This window comes from Ammospiza caudacuta, chromosome 2 (assembly GCF_027887145.1).
Source record: "Ammospiza caudacuta isolate bAmmCau1 chromosome 2, bAmmCau1.pri, whole genome shotgun sequence".
In the NCBI taxonomy this organism is placed as follows: domain Eukaryota; kingdom Metazoa; phylum Chordata; class Aves; order Passeriformes; family Passerellidae; genus Ammospiza; species Ammospiza caudacuta.
In genome coordinates, this window is record NC_080594.1 from 87,189,565 (window position 1) to 87,208,978 (window position 19,414).

A 19,414-nucleotide genomic window follows, 5' to 3' on the forward strand; every position below is an offset into this window, starting at 1 on the left:
AGCAACTCCATCTGTTCTGATAAAGTCAGGAAAACACACACTGTCCCTACCCCTCTGAAGCAAACAAAGCAGTGGAATCATTGTCCTTTGTGCAGAGGAGGACACACAAAGGAAGCATGTGGAAGAGACTTGTCATGGAATTGGACATGTCAGCCCAAAAAGAGATGTCTGCAGAGACAGTGCCTACACCTGAGCTAGTCTGCTAAGGCACACCTTAATATACTCACCAGAGTTCTATTTGCTTAAAGTATCTGCTTGCTTCAACTGACAGGTTCTGATGTGGCTGGCTGAATTGGAAATATGTGAAGATAAGCAAAATGAAACAGATGCCTAATTTCTGTAATTCAATCAGGCTAGGAAGGGAGCAAGCCTCTCAGCCACAGAGATCTGTCAGGTGCCAGGCACACACACAAGGAGAACACGAGGCACATGGAGAAATTAAATGTGGAAACAGAGGACCTGCAGCCCTCAGGCTTTAGTAGAGTTTGAGATGTAGCCAAGAGTCCTGTGTTAAGGTTTTGGAACTAAGTGCTTAAATTCCTCTGAAGTCTAACTTTAGAGCGAGGCATTAAGTCCCTTTTTTGGATCCAATTTTCTGACCTTGTATTTTTATAGCCTCTTGGTAGCAATTATAAACCAGCAATTAAATGTAAGAGTAGGATCATTACCCTTAATCATATTGGTAATGAAGTCTGAGTATTTGATTCAGGGAAATGAAATTACATACATTTCCTTTTGTTCTGTTACCCAATCTCTAGTAATTTACATGTGGTCCTTGAATGTAGCTCTGTCTTTCTGTGGTTGCTCCTGCAGACTTGAGTATATAGATTTCTCTCTAACTTTAACTGGACTTTTGGATATGCAGGCAATATTGGACTGAACCACACATACTGGTAAAATTTCCAGAGTTCAGGGGTATTCATGCCAGCAGATACTCAACCCCGTTTCCTGTGTAGCTCCTCATAATTTTCTTTTCAGATGTTTCAGTTAAAAAAATAGGAGTCTGAGAAAAGCTACTCAAGAAAGAAAGGAAATTTTACTGACAATTTGTGAGGAATTCGTTACTGTGTTTATTTTTATCCAATTAAATTTAGAGTGATCTAGAGACTGTAGCCAAAAATGCCAGTGGCTATAGGGTCAAAGTATAAATTTTTTTGAATTAAAAATAAATTTTCCTGCAAAGAAGAAGAAAAAATATACCCAAAGACATGAGAGAGAGGAAACTTCCCTCAGAACTGTCAATGATTTCAGAAAGCAATACAAGAAGTAGCCGCTGGAAAAAAAAAAAAAAAAAGCTAATTAATGAAAGTGGAGAGGAAAAAATTCTCTTCTTAACAACCAAATTGCCAAAAGAACTTATCACTCTTTTCAACATGTGAACTGAATATAAATAGACAAAAAGTAAAATAATTAAAGCATATTTGTTCCTAAAAAGCTAGTGGACAGTCTTCTGGTGAAGTTAATCTTTCAACACATACTGTTATGCTTTGTATTTTTTTCTCATAACTCTTACAGTATGTACTGCTGACAACCATATATCTTTGCCCATGTATCTTTGAGCTACAAAAAGGAAGGATTAATTTTCTTATAATTTTCTTATAATAGCCTGTCTCTTATATAGTTTTTGACAGGAAATACAGGATGTCAGTTTGTGGTGCTGGCTTAGAGAAAAACAGTAATCATGATGTGGGAATATTGCACCAACTGCTTTCCTGTTTTGTTCCATGTCAGAACTCCAATAAATGCAAATGCTTTCAGAAAATGCAAGGCTGAAAAAGGTATGTACAGGTTCTGACTTCAGCATACACAGCCAGCTGTAGACAGGAAAGAATAAAGAGATTCTGGGAGAATTTGTGGGAAGTACTGGGATATAAAACCACCCTTTGTCACAAGGCTGATAAAGTTGAAATGCCATTTATGTGTCAGATAAACTGACTTTCAAACAAGACAACTGACTTTCTAACCTGACTCTTGTGACTAGTTTGGAAGTTTAGAACCTAATTCACAAACCTAACAAAAACTTCAAACCAACAGTTTGTTTTGCTGCTGATGATTAAACAAATGGCACAGGGGAGCAAGAGGATTCCTTAAATATACTTTTCAAGATCAGAGTGCTGGATTACAACTATAAAGAATAAAACTATGGGAGAAAATTACATCCAACATACCAACAAGCAGGGACATGGAAAACACTCCTTAATCACCTGAAAAATAAAAGCCTGATGTAGTGCCTTTCCTATTGATTTGAACAGACAACAGATCAGAGCCATCACATACAATCCCTGGGATGTTCCACTATGAAGGCTGCTTTATTCCTCCTGACATCAGGGAAAAATTATTATCTCCTTAAGAAAATAGGATACCAAACAAAATAAAACAAAAAAAAATTCATATTATTATTAGATGAGTACAAAAGTAACTTCTAATTAACCATCACTAAACTAAAACTTGCTCTGTACAATTTGCATAAAAGCCAATAATAGACTCATAAGTGAAATAAAATGACTACAGAATAAGATGCACAGCTTTGATTCCTTGCAAGGAGAAAGTGAATAAGGTGCTTGAAAAAGCATTAAATACAGAAGAAAAAGCTATGTTTTAGCAAGGGGAAATACCTTGTTATTCACATTCCCTTTGGTAGTAGTTATTCTGAGTATCCGTTAACACGTGACTACAAATATTTATAAGTTTATTCATATCTCACTTTTACAAGATGTACATTCATGTCATGTGATTCAACATAATACACTCCAAAAAATGGAACTCAACATGTCTGGTGAATTCATGTAGGAGCATGCTGGCATAATCAAGACCTAAAAAAAGGTTGTTTGCTTGTTTCTTTTTCTATTCCACAATAGCAAAGGGGTGCAACCTTTTAAGATGAGTTAGGTTTGAATGGTTTTTTGTTTGTTTGTTTCATTTTAGCAATCCCTGAAATGTCTGTAAATCAGACACACTGTGAGTACATAACCAAAATAATGCTATGGTACTGCAAATCATACTGGCTGCTCATACTTCTGCAAAAGCAACAGGGTTTTAAAATATAAAAATAAATGGAAAGCATTGTCAAATTTACACTCAACATAATTAAAATAATACACATTTAGAATTTTCAAACAAAAAAATAAATAAAACATCCACATACATTAATACAAAGAAACAGAGATATTTGCCTGTCTTTGATGTAATTAATACACACCATAAGCCTAGATTCATGAAAGTATTGTCTTTCAATAAATATCTTCAGCTTCAAAATCTGATATTTTCTACATTCTTCAACTGATTTTAGTTATATATCAATTTTCAATATAAGGCATATGAACTACGTTGCATTTCAATTATTTATTGGAAATCAGCAAATTTACTAAAATTAGGAACCAACTTTTAGCATCAAACCTAAAACAGAAAGAATTAGAGGGATATCTGGCATCACACCCCTTTTGAAGAATGCCTCAAATACCAAAGCCTGTGGCCTCCCACTGACCCAGCTAGAAAAGCCAGCCAGCAAAAATAACCAATACCAAATTAGCCACAGCATTACACTGACAGGGCCCATGTTGTACCTTTTAAAGAAGTGAATTTAGAGATGCCATTTTACAAGCACGAGGCATAAAGCAGAAGGCTCTATTCGCCTCTGGAGGAGAAGAGATCACACTCTGTAGAACATCGCACTTCTTTTTATTTTTTGTTTTAGTTTCCAAGCCATGCCAGGCCTTCTCCAGCCCTATCACATCTAACTGCAATCAGTAGAGATTTTCAAAGGACCAAATGAGAAGCTGTTGCCATGTTATCCACAGCTGTTTGAAAACTTTTTTGCCATGAAAATGCTGTCACATCAGGGAAAGAAAGCAACATAATGGGGTGAGAAGGTTGCTTACAGATGAAAAGTGGGGCACTTCAACCATCCTTCTTAAACAGGAACACAAAAAAAATTTCCAACCATATTGGCTGTGTGCACTTTATAGAGTTGTGTAAAATTAGCATTAACAAGAACACCACCTGGATCATTAGCTATTAGATATTATAAAAATAAACGCATTTCTAAGAAAGACATGTCATCTCTTTTTCCTATATTTTAAAAGTTTTCCTCAAACTGAAGGGGGAAAAAAGCCTGCCATCTTCAATGCAATAATGCCTCCAAAAACTAAAATTATCTGTTTTTAAAAAAAAATTACTTTGCCTAGCACATTTAAACAAGCAGAAAACATGCGTATTTTTAGTCACAAAAAAAAAAATTCCATAACCTGGGCTTGCCTTAGGGACCTGGATTTCTGTACTACTACATGTCTATTTGATTTGAGTCAACAGTCCCAATGTGTCAATGTTATGTCAATTCAAAATCATGTCTTATTATTATTTTATAGGCAAACATAGGACTAAAAGACATAGCAGATAAAGCATGCAAAGAATTGACATCTGTACACTTGGTCTGTGTGAAAAATTTATAGTAGGGGAAGTTGGAAATCAGAGTTTCCTAGCAATTTGTGCATGCTGTTGGGAACTTGGAAATTTGATTTTAGTCTTAGCACTGACACAACTCGGCCCCATTGAGTCATAAACAAAATTCCCACTGACAGACAGGGTCAGAGAATTGGACTGTAACTTCATGTTCTGTGGAAATAACTTACAGGCACATTCTGACACTCCAAAACACATTCAAAGTGCCCTTTAAAACTTTTGCTGGAGTTGGATACAGATTTTAAATTTCAAGGAGCCCCGGCTATGTGAAAGGTTGCCTGCCACCACAAAACTCATGTCAGATTATGATCTGGGGGATGCTGCTACATTACAAAAGCAAAAGTAATCATACTCACTGCTGACAATGGGGGATGGAACCTGGCCCTTCACTTATATGCCTGAATGTCTACAAAAATGGGGACAATAATCTTGCCTAGTTCATAATGGGTGAAGATTAAATAAGACATTTATACAGTGCTTTGCAAATGAACATTATATAAGTGCTAAGTATTACGATATTAACCAAAATGTCACTACATCTATATGATCCTACAAAGCAAAAAAACTTTCAGTATAATTTTTTCACATATTTCCAAGTCAAGAAAAATGAGCCATGGAGTCAACTGGCTATTTTGGTACAAATGAATGAAGCATTTTAACTTATTTGACAGTATTTAAAAAAAAAAACAGAATCTATTCTTAATCTATTCTTTCCATTATAAAGGGGCCCATTCAAGGCATGATGCCTTTTTTACAGTCTTGCTTATAAACATCATTATTCATTTGGCATTCATTCAAGTTATTTTTCAAATACCATACAAATCTTCTAAGAAAGATTCTTTAGCAATCCATATATGCTAAATGAAGGCCTTCTCTAAGGAAATTCTGCTCAGAGGCTGCTGTTTTGATGATCTTGGAAATCCCACTTCTCAAATCAAAGATTACACAAAGATCAGGCTGGATGACGACGGACAGTAAATGAGGTTTGGCATGCCTGAGAATCTCAAACAATTACGATACTTTTGAACTTTAATAAGCACCTCAGGACCATGACTATGTTATCTTCAACCTCGAACCTACTTAAGAAAACAATTAAAAACAAAAACAAAACAAACAAACAAACAGAGACCACACATTAACAGAGATGGAGTAGATGCTTTGGTCCAAATCCCAACTTGTATGGATCACTGGAGCTCCACATGATGAATGGAGCCACAGTGACTTACACTTAGAGAAAAGTCCAGTCCAGTACATGGTAGGCCAGGTAGGATGCCTCATTTCTTCCCAGTGATGTAAAGATGACAAGAAGAGGAGGTCACCTGTGCGTATCATCCAAAACAAGGCAAAGCTTTTACACCCCCAGCAATGCAAGTGGCCCATTCAAGAAAGCAAAGCAGACCCAGTTTTGGCAACAACCCCTACACAGTGCAGCTTTTCATTTCCTTTCATGCTAAATGAAAAGCAAGAGCAGCATGAATCACCTTGGTAGATTCCCAGCAACACCCTGCCCCTCTCCCCAGGCTGAGCTGTGGTACCTCCTTCAAAGCATCCTAGGTTGATAAATCTTTCCACCTTCTTCCCTTCTGTTGTAGAGAGCAAGACTGTCCTTGAGACATCCATTGAAAGCACTCAGAAAAAAAGTAAGAATATTTCATTCTGGAAAGATGTATGCTACACTACCACCCTTGTTTCATCTTAGCAGGGAATTGTATTCATGTTGCCGCTGTGTTTTGAATACCATAAAGAAGTAAAATTTCTGAGAGAAATGTACAGGCATTTTTTGCTGTGTTTGTATCTAGTAGAACAACAAAGGCAGAAAGTCATTCCTTCCCATACAATGTGGATGCATACTGTATGTGTATCCCGTAACATTTTGAGATTGGTAACGCTTCTCAGCATCTCGCTTGGATGCCTGAGAAAATTCACATCCCAACCCTACAACTTCAACAAGTTCACCCTATGGAATTATTTGAGGGTAAAAATCACTCCTTTCTGAAAGTCCTGCATTGTTTTGCAGGACTGCAAATGAAACGTGCAAGTCTCTCTCAAATCCTCAGAAGAGGATTTGAAAGGCTAACAATTAGGTTAGAGGTACAGATAACAAGCAGTCCCCATTCAGTCAATAGCTCTATGACTTTGGTCTCCAACGCTGTGTATCTAACTCTCCTCCCATGGCTGTGGGTGTCCAGTACAACTTACTTACTTTAGTCTAAACCATCTCTGTACTAATGTTTATTGTTTTTCAGATCTGCATTTTAGAAGTGTTAGAACCACTCCAAACGTTTCTCATTCTAGCCAGAATTTCATGCATCATCATGAATAACATTTTACTTTCCAGACAATGTTTTGTTTCAATAACAAATTGTTAGTTGCCTGAGATTCAGTCTGTATTTCTCAGCAACAAGTATTCATATTCTACCTTCATATTTCAGCCTTGCTTTAAAAAGGTCCTACACTTTCACAGAGAGGTAAAAAAGGCAGGCAACTTTTATCAGCCCCAGCAAATCCAAGACATTAACTACTTCTCACATAATAAATAAAAGGGAAATGGCACAATTTTGACATTCCAGAAATTTTGTTTGCTAGAAAATATCAAAATTTGAAGGAGAAAAAAAAAAAAAAAAAAAAAAAAAAACAAAACACAAAAAAGAAGAAAAGTCTCTAAAAATTATCCTAAGCATGAATATTTGTCCTACAGTAACATTTTGGATTTGATAAATATCAGCAAAAGCCAAAACTAGGAATGGATTGCTAAATGAGACATAAAAAGCAGGCCTAATAATGGTGCTATTCAGAGGATAACCTTCCATGAACACAGACCTTGGTAGTGAAGGCAACAAATAACTATCTTGTTAAATGAAGACAAGACCACTATTTGTACCTTCCCCTCTCCTCCCCAGCAAAATTTTTTTTTAAAAACCCAAACCCAATTAGAAGTGAATAACAGAAAAAAGTAAAACTGGGGAGGAGGGTCAGTAAACCCAGACACTTTGGTAACATAATTTAAAGGACTTCCTTGCTCTCCATCCTTGCTGGATTTGTAGTAGTTTCTTTGCTTAAGCATTAGCTTAATACTTGGTGTCCAAATCACAGGCAAAAATTAAAATGGCCAAATATTTAACTTTTCCTTTTCTACAGAACACTTCTATGGGTTGTTTTAACTTGTTTGGGTTTGTTATTGTTTTGCTTTTTTACCTAAAATCCTGTGAAAGTGTCATACAGATTTTTCAGCTTGCTTCTGAGAAATATGGCACATTAAGTTGACTAGAAATCATAGTGTCTCCCTTTTCCCATATGTGATACATATAACTTTATCATTCCTAGAAGTCTCGGACTGTCATTTTGGCAAGGAGCTGCAATGCACCAGTCTGAGCATAAAGGATTTAAGTTATGGATCTTGCAGAATTGGTTAATAACGGAATAAGTACGGCTATTTTTTTTAATCTATAATATTTACAGTATTGCACTTTACTGCACTTAATTGCATTTCACTAAAATTAATGCTCCATCAGTATTATGCCTTAAAACCATATGTCCATCTTTGTATAATTCATTCTTTCTACGGCCTGTAAAACAGTGAGATTCTGATTCAAAGATCTAGGCATTTGGGGGAAAAATGAAAATTTGACCTGTTTCTATGGCACAACACATCTCTTTGAGTTCATGTAATTCTGGCAAACAGGTGCATTTCTAATTGTTCCCATTTTTCAAGTTATCGCTAACAATTAGTAAATTCTAGTCTCTTTTTTTTCTCCTTTCAAAGGACATAGCCATTTGAGACACACGCTTTTTTGTTATTGCTGCTCTTTTTTTTTTTTTTAGGAAAGAAAAGAAGGAAAATAAAAATCTGCCTTGCCTCAGATCTGAAATTCCACAATTAAATTCAAACCAGTTCTGCAGCAGCAGCAGCTCCTCAGTGATGGAAGAGATTCATGGCAGTGAAATAATACTGTTGGCAACAAAGAAATGTCATCTTTAATGGAGACCAGCCCCAAGGATTTATTATTTATTATTATTACTATTTGTTTTGTTTAGTTTTGTTCTAATATATTTCTGATCTTCAAAACGTGTTTAGTTTGACACATGCACAAGGTAGCAAAACTGACAGCAGCAGATGACGTTATGCCGGAGCGATCACTTTTGCCAGGGTCAAAAATCCAAAGTGTCCCCAATGTTCACAGATTAACATAATTTAGAGATCGTTTCCTTTTTTTTTTTTTTTTTTTCTCTTTTTGTGTTTTTTTTTTTTTTAACTCTCTTTTCTCTCTCCTCCCACCTACTTTGTCCTCCGAGGAGTCTCTGACCGACGGGTGCGCGTTTGCTGCTGGCGTGTGTTGTGTCCGGGGCCCCGCGGCGGGCGGAGCGTCCCCGCCGCGCCACGCGGCTCCTGCGGCCGCCGAGTCCCTGGGGCCGGCCGGGCCAGCAGAACGGCGCTCGCACACCTCGGGGAAGGGGAAAGAAATAAAAACGAAACACAGAAATAAAATAAACCAAAAAAGAGATAAGGCGGCAGGGCGGCCGGAGCGCTCGCTGCTCGCCCCGCAGGCAGGGAGGAGGAGGATGAGGAGGAGCGGAGGGGCAGAGCGGCGGTCCGTGCGGGTCACACGCCCGCCCGCCGCGGGCACCCGGGGCGGGGTGTGACGGGGGGCTCGGGGCAAGCGTGTCAGAGCCCCAGGGCCTCGGCGTGCTTGCGGGCCTTCAGCCGCAGGTCGGCGATGCTGGAGTTCTTGCTGTTGCTCTTGGCGGCGGCGGCCACCACGGCGGCGGCGGAGGCGGACTCCGCCAGCGAGGCGATGGGCAGCCCGAAGGGCGGCGGCGGGAACATCAGGTAGGGCGCGTGGGCCGCCAGGTGCGGGTGCAGGTGCGGGTGCGCGTGGGCCACGCCCTCCAGCTGCAGCTGCGCCTGGACCTGGGCGGCGGGGCAGAGACACGGCGTCAGTCCGAGCCAGGGACACACGGACAGACAGACCCCCGGGACGCCCCGGGACGCGCGTCCCCAGCCCCGACCCTGCCCGGCAGCCCGGCGCATGGAAACACCAACTTGTTAGCGGAGGGTCCCCCGCAATCAGGGCGGCAAACCTCCCCTCCTTGCTCAGTGAGGGCACAGAGACCCGCTTAACCCTCCTCCTGGTGGTTTCAAGTAAATAAATAAATAAATAAATAAATAAATAAATAAATAAATAAATAAATAATTGCGGCCCTACGCACGGACGCCAACAAGTGCTAAATAGCTTTTTTTTTTTCTTTTTTTTTTCTTTTTTTTTTTTTTCCAGGGATGTTTATTTATACCTTGCTAAAAACTCTTTGGCCGTGGGTCCCTTGCTATACCCGGCTAGTGTTTGCTTTGGAGCTTTCTAGACCTACACAAACACATTGGGTTGACTGAGAGATTTCAGCTTCGGGTAGGTTCAGGGAGGAGTGGGGGAGAGTTTATTTATGTATTTAATTATTTTGGTCCAAATATGTCTTTTAAAAATCAATACAATTAATCTGTCAGCTCCACGTGTCTCCGAGATGGAGAAGGTGGTGGAGGGTCCCTTTGGGCTGGAAAAAAATCAATTCCCCGATTAATTGACAAAAAAAAAAAAATAAAAAATAAAAAAAAATTTTAAAAAAATTTTAAAAAAGAAAGAAAAAGAAAATACCGAGGGAGGGAGAGTTACAACCGGCTGGAAGCGGGAATGGAATTTCATCGCCCTCGTCCCGGTTTTCCCCAGCGGCTTTCCCCGGGTGGCTGCGCCTCGCTGGGCACGGACCCGGGCCCCGCAGTGGCGTCGGAGTCTGCACTCCCGTCGCCACTGCCCCTGTCCTGGCTGGCCGTCAGGGCGGCAGAGCATTTGGGAGCAGGCTCCCCACCTCCGGGGTGGTCACATCATCGGAAAAGGACAGGACTCAACAGCCCGCCCGGGAATGAGGAGGGCAACTACAGAGCAAGGGTCCGCATAGTATTTCCCCCTCCTGGTTTGGCCCAGCGGGCGGAGGAGCCGCCCCCGCCGCGCTCTCCGGGCCAGGAGGCGCCCAAAGCCCCCCGGGCTACTCGGACCGAGCCGGGCCGGCCCGCAGAGGGCGAGCGGGCTCGTCCGGCCACTGCCGGGCCCGCCCCGCCCGGGGAAGGCGCTGCGGCCCCGGGAGGCCGGTCCGGTCCGCGGGCGGCCCCGGGGCCCTGTGCCAGCCCATGGCACGGCAGCCGAGGGCCCTGAGCCCCGCCGGCGCCTCCCGGGCCGCGGGACCCCCCGCTCCGTCCCGAGCAGCGCTGAGCTCCCGAAAGCCGGGCGGGGGCTCCTTCGCGAAGTTTTACAGCTTGTTTTTAATACGTGCCAACTTCTATATAAATGGCACTTGTAAACGTGTCCGGCTTCCTCCCGTGCAAACGAATGGGGGTCGGAGTTTGCTGGGGGAAAGTAAAATAAAACCGGAGCTAACTACCTGTTGGAAAGGCATCCTCAGGGCTCCCATATTCACATAGGGGGCTACTCTGCAGGCGTCTAAATGGCTGGCGGTTCCCAGGATCACACCTGCGGAGAGACACAGGGCCGGGTGAGTGGCGAAGGCGCCCGGGGCTCCGAGGCCGCCAGCCCCCGGCCGGTCCACACCCCTAACCCACCTTTGTGCATCTGGTTTTCCTGCTTTCGGCACTTTGCTCTCCTGTTCTGGAACCAGACCTGTGAAAAGAAAAAGCAAACAAAAACAAAACAACAACAAAAAGATGGAGGTGGCCCAGGCAGCTGCTCAGGAGCTAGGGATGGAGGGGTGAGGCCAGTGACTGCACAGCGTTGCTGCGGTCTCCCCTCGGGAGCAGTGGAGGGGATGAGCTCGGCCCCAGGCGGAGTGAGCCCCTCTCTGTGCTGCTGAGGGGCTGTTCGGGGGGAGCTCCTGCTCCTTGTTGCGGTCCCTCAGTCGAACCCAGGAGTTGGGAAGCGCTCTCGCAGAGGGAGAGACCGGGAGCCCGCCGCTCAGCACCGGTCCCGGAGCGCCCCGTGTCCCCTGGGCAGGCAGTGACGGTCTTTCTGCCACCCGTCTGGAGCGACGCTTACAGTAAGACCACCCGCAGGACGGAGGGGACCCTCGTACCCTTCCCAGTCATTTTAAGCAGCCCGGGAAGAGCCAGCGTGGGCCAGGTCAGACTCCGGGATCTGGCCCCCAAGAGACTGGAGCTCCTGCTCTCTCCCGAGCTGGGCTTAAAATCGATGATCTCTGACAAGATGCAAGACACTCAACTTTCGCGAAAGGGTCTGAATCATTCCCCGTTCCATTAATGTTAAAGAAAACAAAATCCGCAGACCTCTGGCCAGACAAGAGCAGCATCTTTTGCAGGCTGGGATGTAGAGAAGTGCTCATGCCCCTACCCGAGGAACGCCTGTAATCCGATAATGCTTCCCCAATTCCAGCCGTTCTCACTCAAACAATCGAAGAATTTAGCAGTTGCCACTGCACTTCCCGTGCCTCTTTTCCAGGGGCATTTCAGACTTTCATTACTTTTCCCCTTCTGCCGTGCTCGATTAACATCTCGCCCCAAAACATCATCAGAAACGCGGGCCAAAATATTTTGCAGATCCTTATCTTTACGCCAAAACCTACCGAATATGGACAAACATTGACTTTCACCGCTGATAAAATCTTGTGGCTAAGTAAACACCTACAACCTTTGATGTTCTTGCACTTGCCAAGAGATCATACGGTTAATTAATACTAACTGCACTTCCTACATCAAATTTTCCCTTCAAGCTTTCTTCAATTGCCTTAATGATGGTCATTTACAACGGAGTAATTAGTGCAAAGAAAGGCTTCCGAAGGCATTAATTACCTCGGGTACCTCAGTGATTTTCTAAAGTAGGAATTGGCCTTCTCTGATTTAGCGCACCATTTCTCCTGCCCGGGGTGTCTGCGGGGGAAGCTCGCAGCGGGCGGCTGCGGAGCGCAGCGGGTGCGGACAGACCGACGGACGGACGGACGGACAGACAGACAGACAGACAGACGCACCCACCCACCAGCGCTGGTTCCTGTCCCTGGCGGCTGCCGCCGGCTCAGCCCTCCCCGTGCTAAGCGGGCATCGCTGCCGCCCCGCTGCCCTGCGCAGCACAGCGCGGCACAAGCACAAGCCTATTTTTCCCTACCAGCAGCACGCAAATATTAGCAACATGCATCGCTTCTCCTTTTTACTGGACCGTTAGGGATTTATACACATGTACAGATGTATTTAAATATGAGCATGCAAAATATTATCGAGCTGGAGCGACAATAATACATCTTTTTTTACTGTGGTAAATCCTTGCAGGAAATCTCCTTGTATATATTCCCCATGCCCCCCCGCCTCGACAAAGCAGTGTAAATTGTCAGAAGAAATTTAAGCAGCGTTTAAACAACTTCTCTTGCAAATCAGAACATCTTTCAAACCGAAATTATATTTAAATCTGGAAAACGAAGTGGCCTTTCCCTTTAGCTACGAAAAAATAAGGTTATGAGGAATAAAAGTGATGAATTAGCCACTGTATTAAGCGATAATAAATCAGGCTTGGTGTGATTCGCGATCAATTCCAATTAGTCATGAATATGCTAAGTAAAGCACAGTACACTGTTTTAGACAGTTATTTCTTCATTAAGGATCACTCAGTGATTTCTTTCACAAATGCTCTAATCTGATTTCCTTTTGATTTCCATTAGAGACAGTGAATAATGACATTTAATTTAGCCCTGCACCATAAACCCAAAGATATTTGTTGTAATTGAATTACTGCCTGCTCCTCACTATGGTCTCATAACTTTCAATTATAACCCTGACAGCTGGGTGATATGAGTTTCCAGTACAACACTAAAAATAAAAGGTTAATAAGGACTAGCTACCATAGGAGCTTCAATTTATTTACAGCAAATTTCCACGCTAAATTGAAACTATATCCTTTAACAGCAAGGGACAAGAGGTTCAGATAGGAATTAGAGAACAATTCTGAAAGTATTAGGGGGAAAAAAAAACCAAAAAACAAACCTTTCCCTTTTCTGCCTTTTCCTTTTTTTTTTTTTTTTCTGTTTCTACTTATTGATGAATATTAGCTCTGTGCTTATTTCCTAATTAATTATCCATTTTCCCTCCTTTTCCTCTTTATACCTATTTTATGTATAAGGATTTTTTTAATCCACACAAACCTCTTTTATAAAAATAATAAATACTTTTTTCTAACCTCAGTCATAATCTCCTCCTGATTTTGGGGGGGGGGGGGGGGCTTTTATTTTTTTTTTATGCTGTATGTGTGTGCTGTTTTAAGCACTTGAAGCACCAATTTTCCTGTAACTATGAACATCCTGTTAAGGTGCTCCTCAGTAATAAAGTACTTGAAAGAAAGAGTGCAGAATTCAATTACAAGTAATTTATTTTTATAGAAACAGTACATCAAGGCCTTGGAAAGATATTACAGAGCCCAAGTAAGAAGATCTGGGAAGATGACATAAGTTGATGTCCCCTTCAGCAAAAGTTTAATCTTTTCATTAATTTATATGGTGTGGTTAGATCAATCTTCCAGGAGAAAGTAGGCCAGCTGCACTCTGAACCCCTGCAATATTCCCTGCAAGATGCCATTCCTAAGGCATGTGCCCGGCACCATCCCTTGCCCTGCTCAGTTTGTACTGAGACTCAGAGGAGCTCAGGGGAGAATAAAACCTTAAAACCTTGAAAGAAGACAAAAATAAAAAATAGGAAAAAGGGAACGAAAGCAACTTAGGTACTCCATTTATTTCAGGATCTGCCTCCGGGAGACAGTTGTATAAAACGTGGTAGTGGCTTGCTCAGGCAATGCTGGCTGAGCAGTGTGCTGTCAGCTTGCCTTCCGCGCTTAAGGAGGGGCTCCATCAGAGCCCTCTCCCCACTCCAGCTCGGGGCCGTGTTTCCCCATTCCCGCTGTGCCCCGGGAGTGAGGTCAGGGCACGGAGCCTCCGTCTGTGCCCAGAGCCATACCCTGCCCGTGTGTAGCTACCCGCACACTCCTACGGGCAGGTATAAATACACATGGGCATCTCTTATCTCTAGGGTGTCAGGGCGTTTTGTTCACTGGAGGGGTTGCCTTGGTGGCTTTTTCTTCTTGAGTTTTAGTTTGGTTTGTGTCTCTTAGGGCAAGTATAGAATTTTAATCCAAGAAGAGATTTCCTTCAGGTTTCTCCTGCTCTGGGCCTGCTCAGAGAGCCACAGGTTGATCTTATTTTTTCTAGGTAGATTTTTGTTAATTATTTCTGTGTTGGGGGTTTTTGTTTGGTTGAGGGTTTTTGTTTCTTTTAATATGACATCTGTTTTGTGGAAGCATTCCCTAGTTGGCTTGGGGGAAGAGGGAGTATTTTTCCTCTGCATCAAACTGAAAATCAAATTTTAAAATAATCGATGTGGAGCCACCCAAACAGACAGCTCTGGTGGCCCCAGGACTACAGCAACCCGGATCTATTTTCAAGATTTCGAGGTCTAATTGGCATTTAGCTGTCTCTGAAGTGGGATGGGAGGGACGGGGGGAACCTCCACCAGATGGGGTGGCATGCATTCATACGCTTGCTGTGCGAATCAGAGCCGGCACCTTTCCCCCGGCTCTGGCTAATCCCGTCCCTCAGCACCCAAACTGTCTAGCCTTATTCAGGCGATTGTTTTCTGGCCTTTTTCTTTTTTTCCCCCCATAATGGCCCCATAATAGAAAAAGCGGGAAGAAAATAAGGATTAAGAGAGAGTAAATGGCACGTTTGCAAGGAGGGAAAAGAGAAATTAAAAAAAAAAAAATCAGTTGTTCAGTTATTAGAGACTTGTCAACACTATCACCATCCAACCACCCTACCTCATACACATACCAAAAAAAAATTTTTTAACTGCCTTCCTAGGAAACACTAGACACGGGCAGACATTCCCAGAGCAGAATAACTGTTGGGCAGGACAGGTACAGCAGACTTGCAAACAGCTTTCCCATGACACGTGTCACCTCTGCCTTCACCTCCCCGTTGTGCATGAAACGGGGCACTGTGCTAGGATCCGCTGGCAGTTGGGAAGGGAGGTGAGCACGCTTCCAGGAACAGAGCCTTTCTCTTACCTGAACCCTAGCTTCAGATAGTCCCAGCCTCTGGCTTAGTTCCTCCCTCATGAAGGCATCCGGATAGTGAGTCTCATCAAAAAGTCTTTCCAGCTCGTTCAGCTGCTCTAGTGTAAAATTGGTTCTGCTTCTCCTTTGTTTAAGCTTGGTCTGTCCGTCTTCATCTTCTGACTTCACATCTTCCCTCTTCTCTTTGCATTCGTAGATCCCTGCCGGGAGGGGGAAGAAGAAAACGACGCTGAGCCTCCCCTCGCACCTCTTCGAAATTCTCCCACACAGGGGTCTCCCTCCTCCCCTCCTCGTCCCCAGACTCAGCACAACTTGCGGGAGCAGCTGGCGGAGGGGGCCGGAGGTCCCCGGGCAGGCCCTGGAGGGCGAGAGGGGCTGAGGTGCGCTGCGGGCTCCGCGCCGGGCCGGGGACAGCTCGCCCCAGGGCCGGGGGAGGCAGGGAGCCGCGCTGCCTTGCCTGTCTGCTGCCCTGTCAGGAAAACTGTACAGATACATATAATTTTATTTTCTTTCCAGGGTTAGGAGGAAGCCGCTGTTACGGGCAGTTCGGGGAAGGGGTGGTAGGAAAACTGCCGGCCCCCCGATACCTCCAGGCATGGGAAGAGGTGGGGGAAGGGGGTTTCTCCGGCGATGTTTTCCCCCAAAGAGGGTTTTGCAAGAAGCTCCCTACCACGGTCATGGTGAAGCCTCGATGATAGTATTTGTGTCGTAAAAAAAACTTTCCCTGAGCATGAGACAGAGACCGCCCGTCTCTCTCCTCCTTTACACCCCTCTTTCCCCCGGAATACCTGCCCGCGGCTCGAAACCCCGGGGGAGGCGGTCCCTGTGTGGGACAGCGGGCTCCAGGGCCACGGGTCACCCCAGCCCCTCCGGAACAGCAGGAACCCTCACAACCTACAGGGACTCCAGCAGGGCTCTGTGACCAGAGGCAGCCGCTGAGAATGCTTGTCCCGGGCCGAGGGAGGCTGTGGGGGCAGCGGTAAAGTTCCCCTTTTCTGTCTTGGGTAGGGAGATTTCTTTTGCTCTGGCCTGTTATTTCCTACGTTTTTATTATTATAATTTTCCCCCCTTTGCCTTAATGCCAGGAGGCCTAAGGCACTGTCCTTCTTTCAAATCCAGCTAAGGAAAGGGGAAGGGATGCTGGAGCGAGACACAGCACTTTAGGCGGAACCGGTTCCCCGGGATCCCCTGCCTGCCTGGGGCGCCCGCCGGGTGCGCATCCAGCGGGGTCCCGGGACGAGCCCGCCCCGAGTGCCTCCTTTGTCGTGCCTCCCCTTCTGCGTGGCGTGGATTTCGGGGAGTCGCATCTGCGGATGATCCCGAATTAATTCCCTTTTTCCTCACCAAGTGCACAGGTATTATATACGTATTTACGTACATGTATACTCACACAGAGAATTGTGCTCATGAACATTTATTAACCTATATATTTAGGAGCATCCCAAAATGCAAATTATAAACTGTAAGTTAATTAAACGTAATAAAGCGTCCTGGACAGCATCTAGGCTTAAGTCAGGCCGGACCCAAGCCGAGGCATTCGTTTTCACTTCCAAAATCAAAACTGTCCCTGGCCGTGATCGTTCCCCCATGGTCCGGGCTGATACTGGCTGCATAAAACTTTGGGAAGGGTCTGGCCTCCGGATGGGGAAATTCGCTGGTTGGTTTTAATGGCGTTTTGTTCTCATTTCTCCTGTAAAGGGAATCCCTATGAAAAGACGAGGGTGCTAACCCAGCAAATGCCTAGGGAAAATCAGGCGCGTTCAAAAGCTGTCTCTTTTCCGAGGCTACAGCATGTCCGTGATAGGTATAAAATATTAACTAGCATATCGGTGGGACTGAAATCACACGCCGGAATCAGTTGAAATTAGACTGAAACCTGGCATGAATTTAAACTGTCACAAGCATCTCAGCTCTTTCCAACTCCTCCCTTCCATCCCCACCCCCAGCCCCTCTCCGTAGATTAGATTAGCTAAATATACAAGCCAGAATTTCGATTCATGGGGAAAAAGGCAGAGTAGTAGAGGGGTTTTTTTCGTTCCTTCTCATTCTATTTTTAATTTCTGAAGCATGCCCTGCTTTCATTTTTTTAAAAAAATCATCTCCTGCATCGAATGATTCCCTTAAACTGAATCTTCTCGTTTTTCAGTCTCTCGATCAGAGAAGGAAAATAAGCAGAGCTTAGTGGTACTGGCTCGTGCAGAAATATGGGTACCCGAATACGGGATTATACCTCGTTCTTCTGTTTGGGGAGCAGGTAGAAAAGAGAAGGATATTAAATAAAAGTTTGGGCAGTAAATTAAATCTCCCAGTGTTATATTAAACAAGATCAAACAGTAGGAAACAGCTGAAAGGCTGCTTGTTGTTCCCCAACCTATTAACCGGTTTTTATTACCCCAATCTAGCCAGTAGCTCCCCAGGCAGGTCCACCTGTCTAACTTGCCTAGAGACACTTTCTCAACTTTCTAATCCCTCCGTCCTTTAAATTCTCCCCTTCCCCTGTCAGCCTGTGCAGGATTTTTAGTTGTCTTGGTTTAAAAAATATAATTTTTTTTAATTGCCGTTGTCGTTGTTGTTGCTTAGAGAAGGGATGGGGTCTGCGGGGTGCCGTGCTGCCCTAGCCCAGGTGAGAGGGCTGGCAGGGGACCGAGGGACCAGTGTCGGCCGGTGCCTCTGGCCGCAGCGAGGTTCTGTCTCAGCGGCTCCGGGCCGCTGCCCACAGCCAGGCTCCTCTCCTGCTTCTCGTCCCCGCCGCTCGGAGCCTCCGAGAAGGGACAGGCTGACCGACCCGAGACAAAATGTCCAGAGAGAGCCCTCTCCGCCTCCCGCTTTCTCCCAGAACAGCAGCAGCATCCTGACGGCCCGGAAGCAGGAAGAACAGGTCTCCCAAGGCATTAAAACTCCCCGGACAAGGTTTCCTCGTACAAAAATACACAGATAGAGACAAAAACGTCTGACGTGCTGCGCTGCCCCCTTCCCCCGGGCGAGAGAACGCCTAACGCACCGGATCGATTTCGGATGTGAGCGGGGGCTGGCGGGGGGGCAGCACCGAAGTTGTGACTTGTTTTTCGCGGCTACGCTCACGTTAGGCATGCAGGAGTACGCGTTCCTAAGCCTGTGTTCCCGCCGCGGGAGGCAGGGAGGGAGGGAGGCGGCCGCCGCAGGGAAGCGGGATGCGGGAGGCGGGAGGCGATCCCGCTCGCCCCGCCGGGGCCGCACCGGGGCCGCACCGGGGCCGCACCGGGGCCGCACCGGGGCCGCACCGGGGCCGCGGTGGCCGAGCCGCCCCCGCCGCGGAGAGCCAGGGGCGCCCGCCGAGGGGACCGGGGCTGCCGGCGACAAGCGCGGGGCGAAGGGCTCCCAGCCCTGCTCTTACCTTCCGCTGTCCTGCCCGTGTTGAACTCCTTCAGTTTGTCCTTGTCGCTCTCTACGTGGTCTTTGAAAAGATGCACCGGGCAATGGTTGCTGCTCTCGGTCATGTCCTGCAGGTTAGAATCAGAGTTTCCAAGCTCCCTAGAGCGAGCCAACCCACTCTCCAAAACTTCCCTGTACGTGATGGTCTCCTTCTTGTTGCCACTGCCACTGCCGCTGCTGCTCTCTTTGCTTTTCTGGTCAAAAGATTTGGATACAAAAGCCGTAAGTTCTTCCATGGCTGCCCGGTGATCTTATCCACAGAGATCCACTTGTTTTCAATCGGAGATGTGGCCGTCCTCCGCACGCTGTTTTTGCACGTAGAAGATGGGCTGTATAGGGTTAGATCACTCCTGCTGTTATTTATGCCTTTCAATTTGAGATCACACTATTTATACATGGCTACCTCAGCCCAACCCCCAGCTCTCCCTGTCTCCAGCAATTACTGACTGCTCCATAGTCGCAGGCGGACTCCGAGCAGCTATCTC

At 45.2% G+C, this 19,414-nt stretch overlaps 1 protein-coding gene across 2 annotated transcripts; it reads right to left on the minus strand.

The window, feature by feature from the left end:
- Positions 1–9,121: 9,121 nt before the first annotated feature.
- SHOX (SHOX homeobox) lies at positions 9,122–19,165 on the minus strand. 2 transcript variants are annotated; one of them, XM_058800242.1, is made up of 5 exons: positions 18,892–19,165; positions 15,510–15,718; positions 11,063–11,120; positions 10,885–10,973; positions 9,122–9,367 (listed from the first exon to the last, which is right to left on the minus strand). In XM_058800242.1, the coding sequence occupies exons 1-5, from the start codon at positions 19,163–19,165 to the stop codon at positions 9,122–9,124; spliced, it is 876 nt and encodes a 291-aa protein (XP_058656225.1). The 2 variants fall into 2 exon arrangements, with proteins under 2 accessions (XP_058656225.1, XP_058656226.1); XM_058800243.1 differs by lacking the exon at positions 9,122–9,367 and adding an exon at positions 9,952–10,002.
- Positions 19,166–19,414: the final 249 nt, after the last annotated feature.

Coding starts and splice junctions, on each gene's coding strand:
- SHOX (XM_058800242.1), bottom strand. CDS start 19,165: ATGGAAGAACTTACGGCTTTTGTATCCAAATCTTTTGACCAGAAAAGC. Junction 15,719..18,891: donor CACGGGCAGGACAGCGGAAG/GTAAGAGCAGGG, acceptor CCCTCCCGGCAG/GGATCTACGAATGCAAAGAG. Junction 11,121..15,509: donor TATCTGAAGCTAGGGTTCAG/GTAAGAGAAAGG, acceptor TTCTTTTCACAG/GTCTGGTTCCAGAACAGGAG.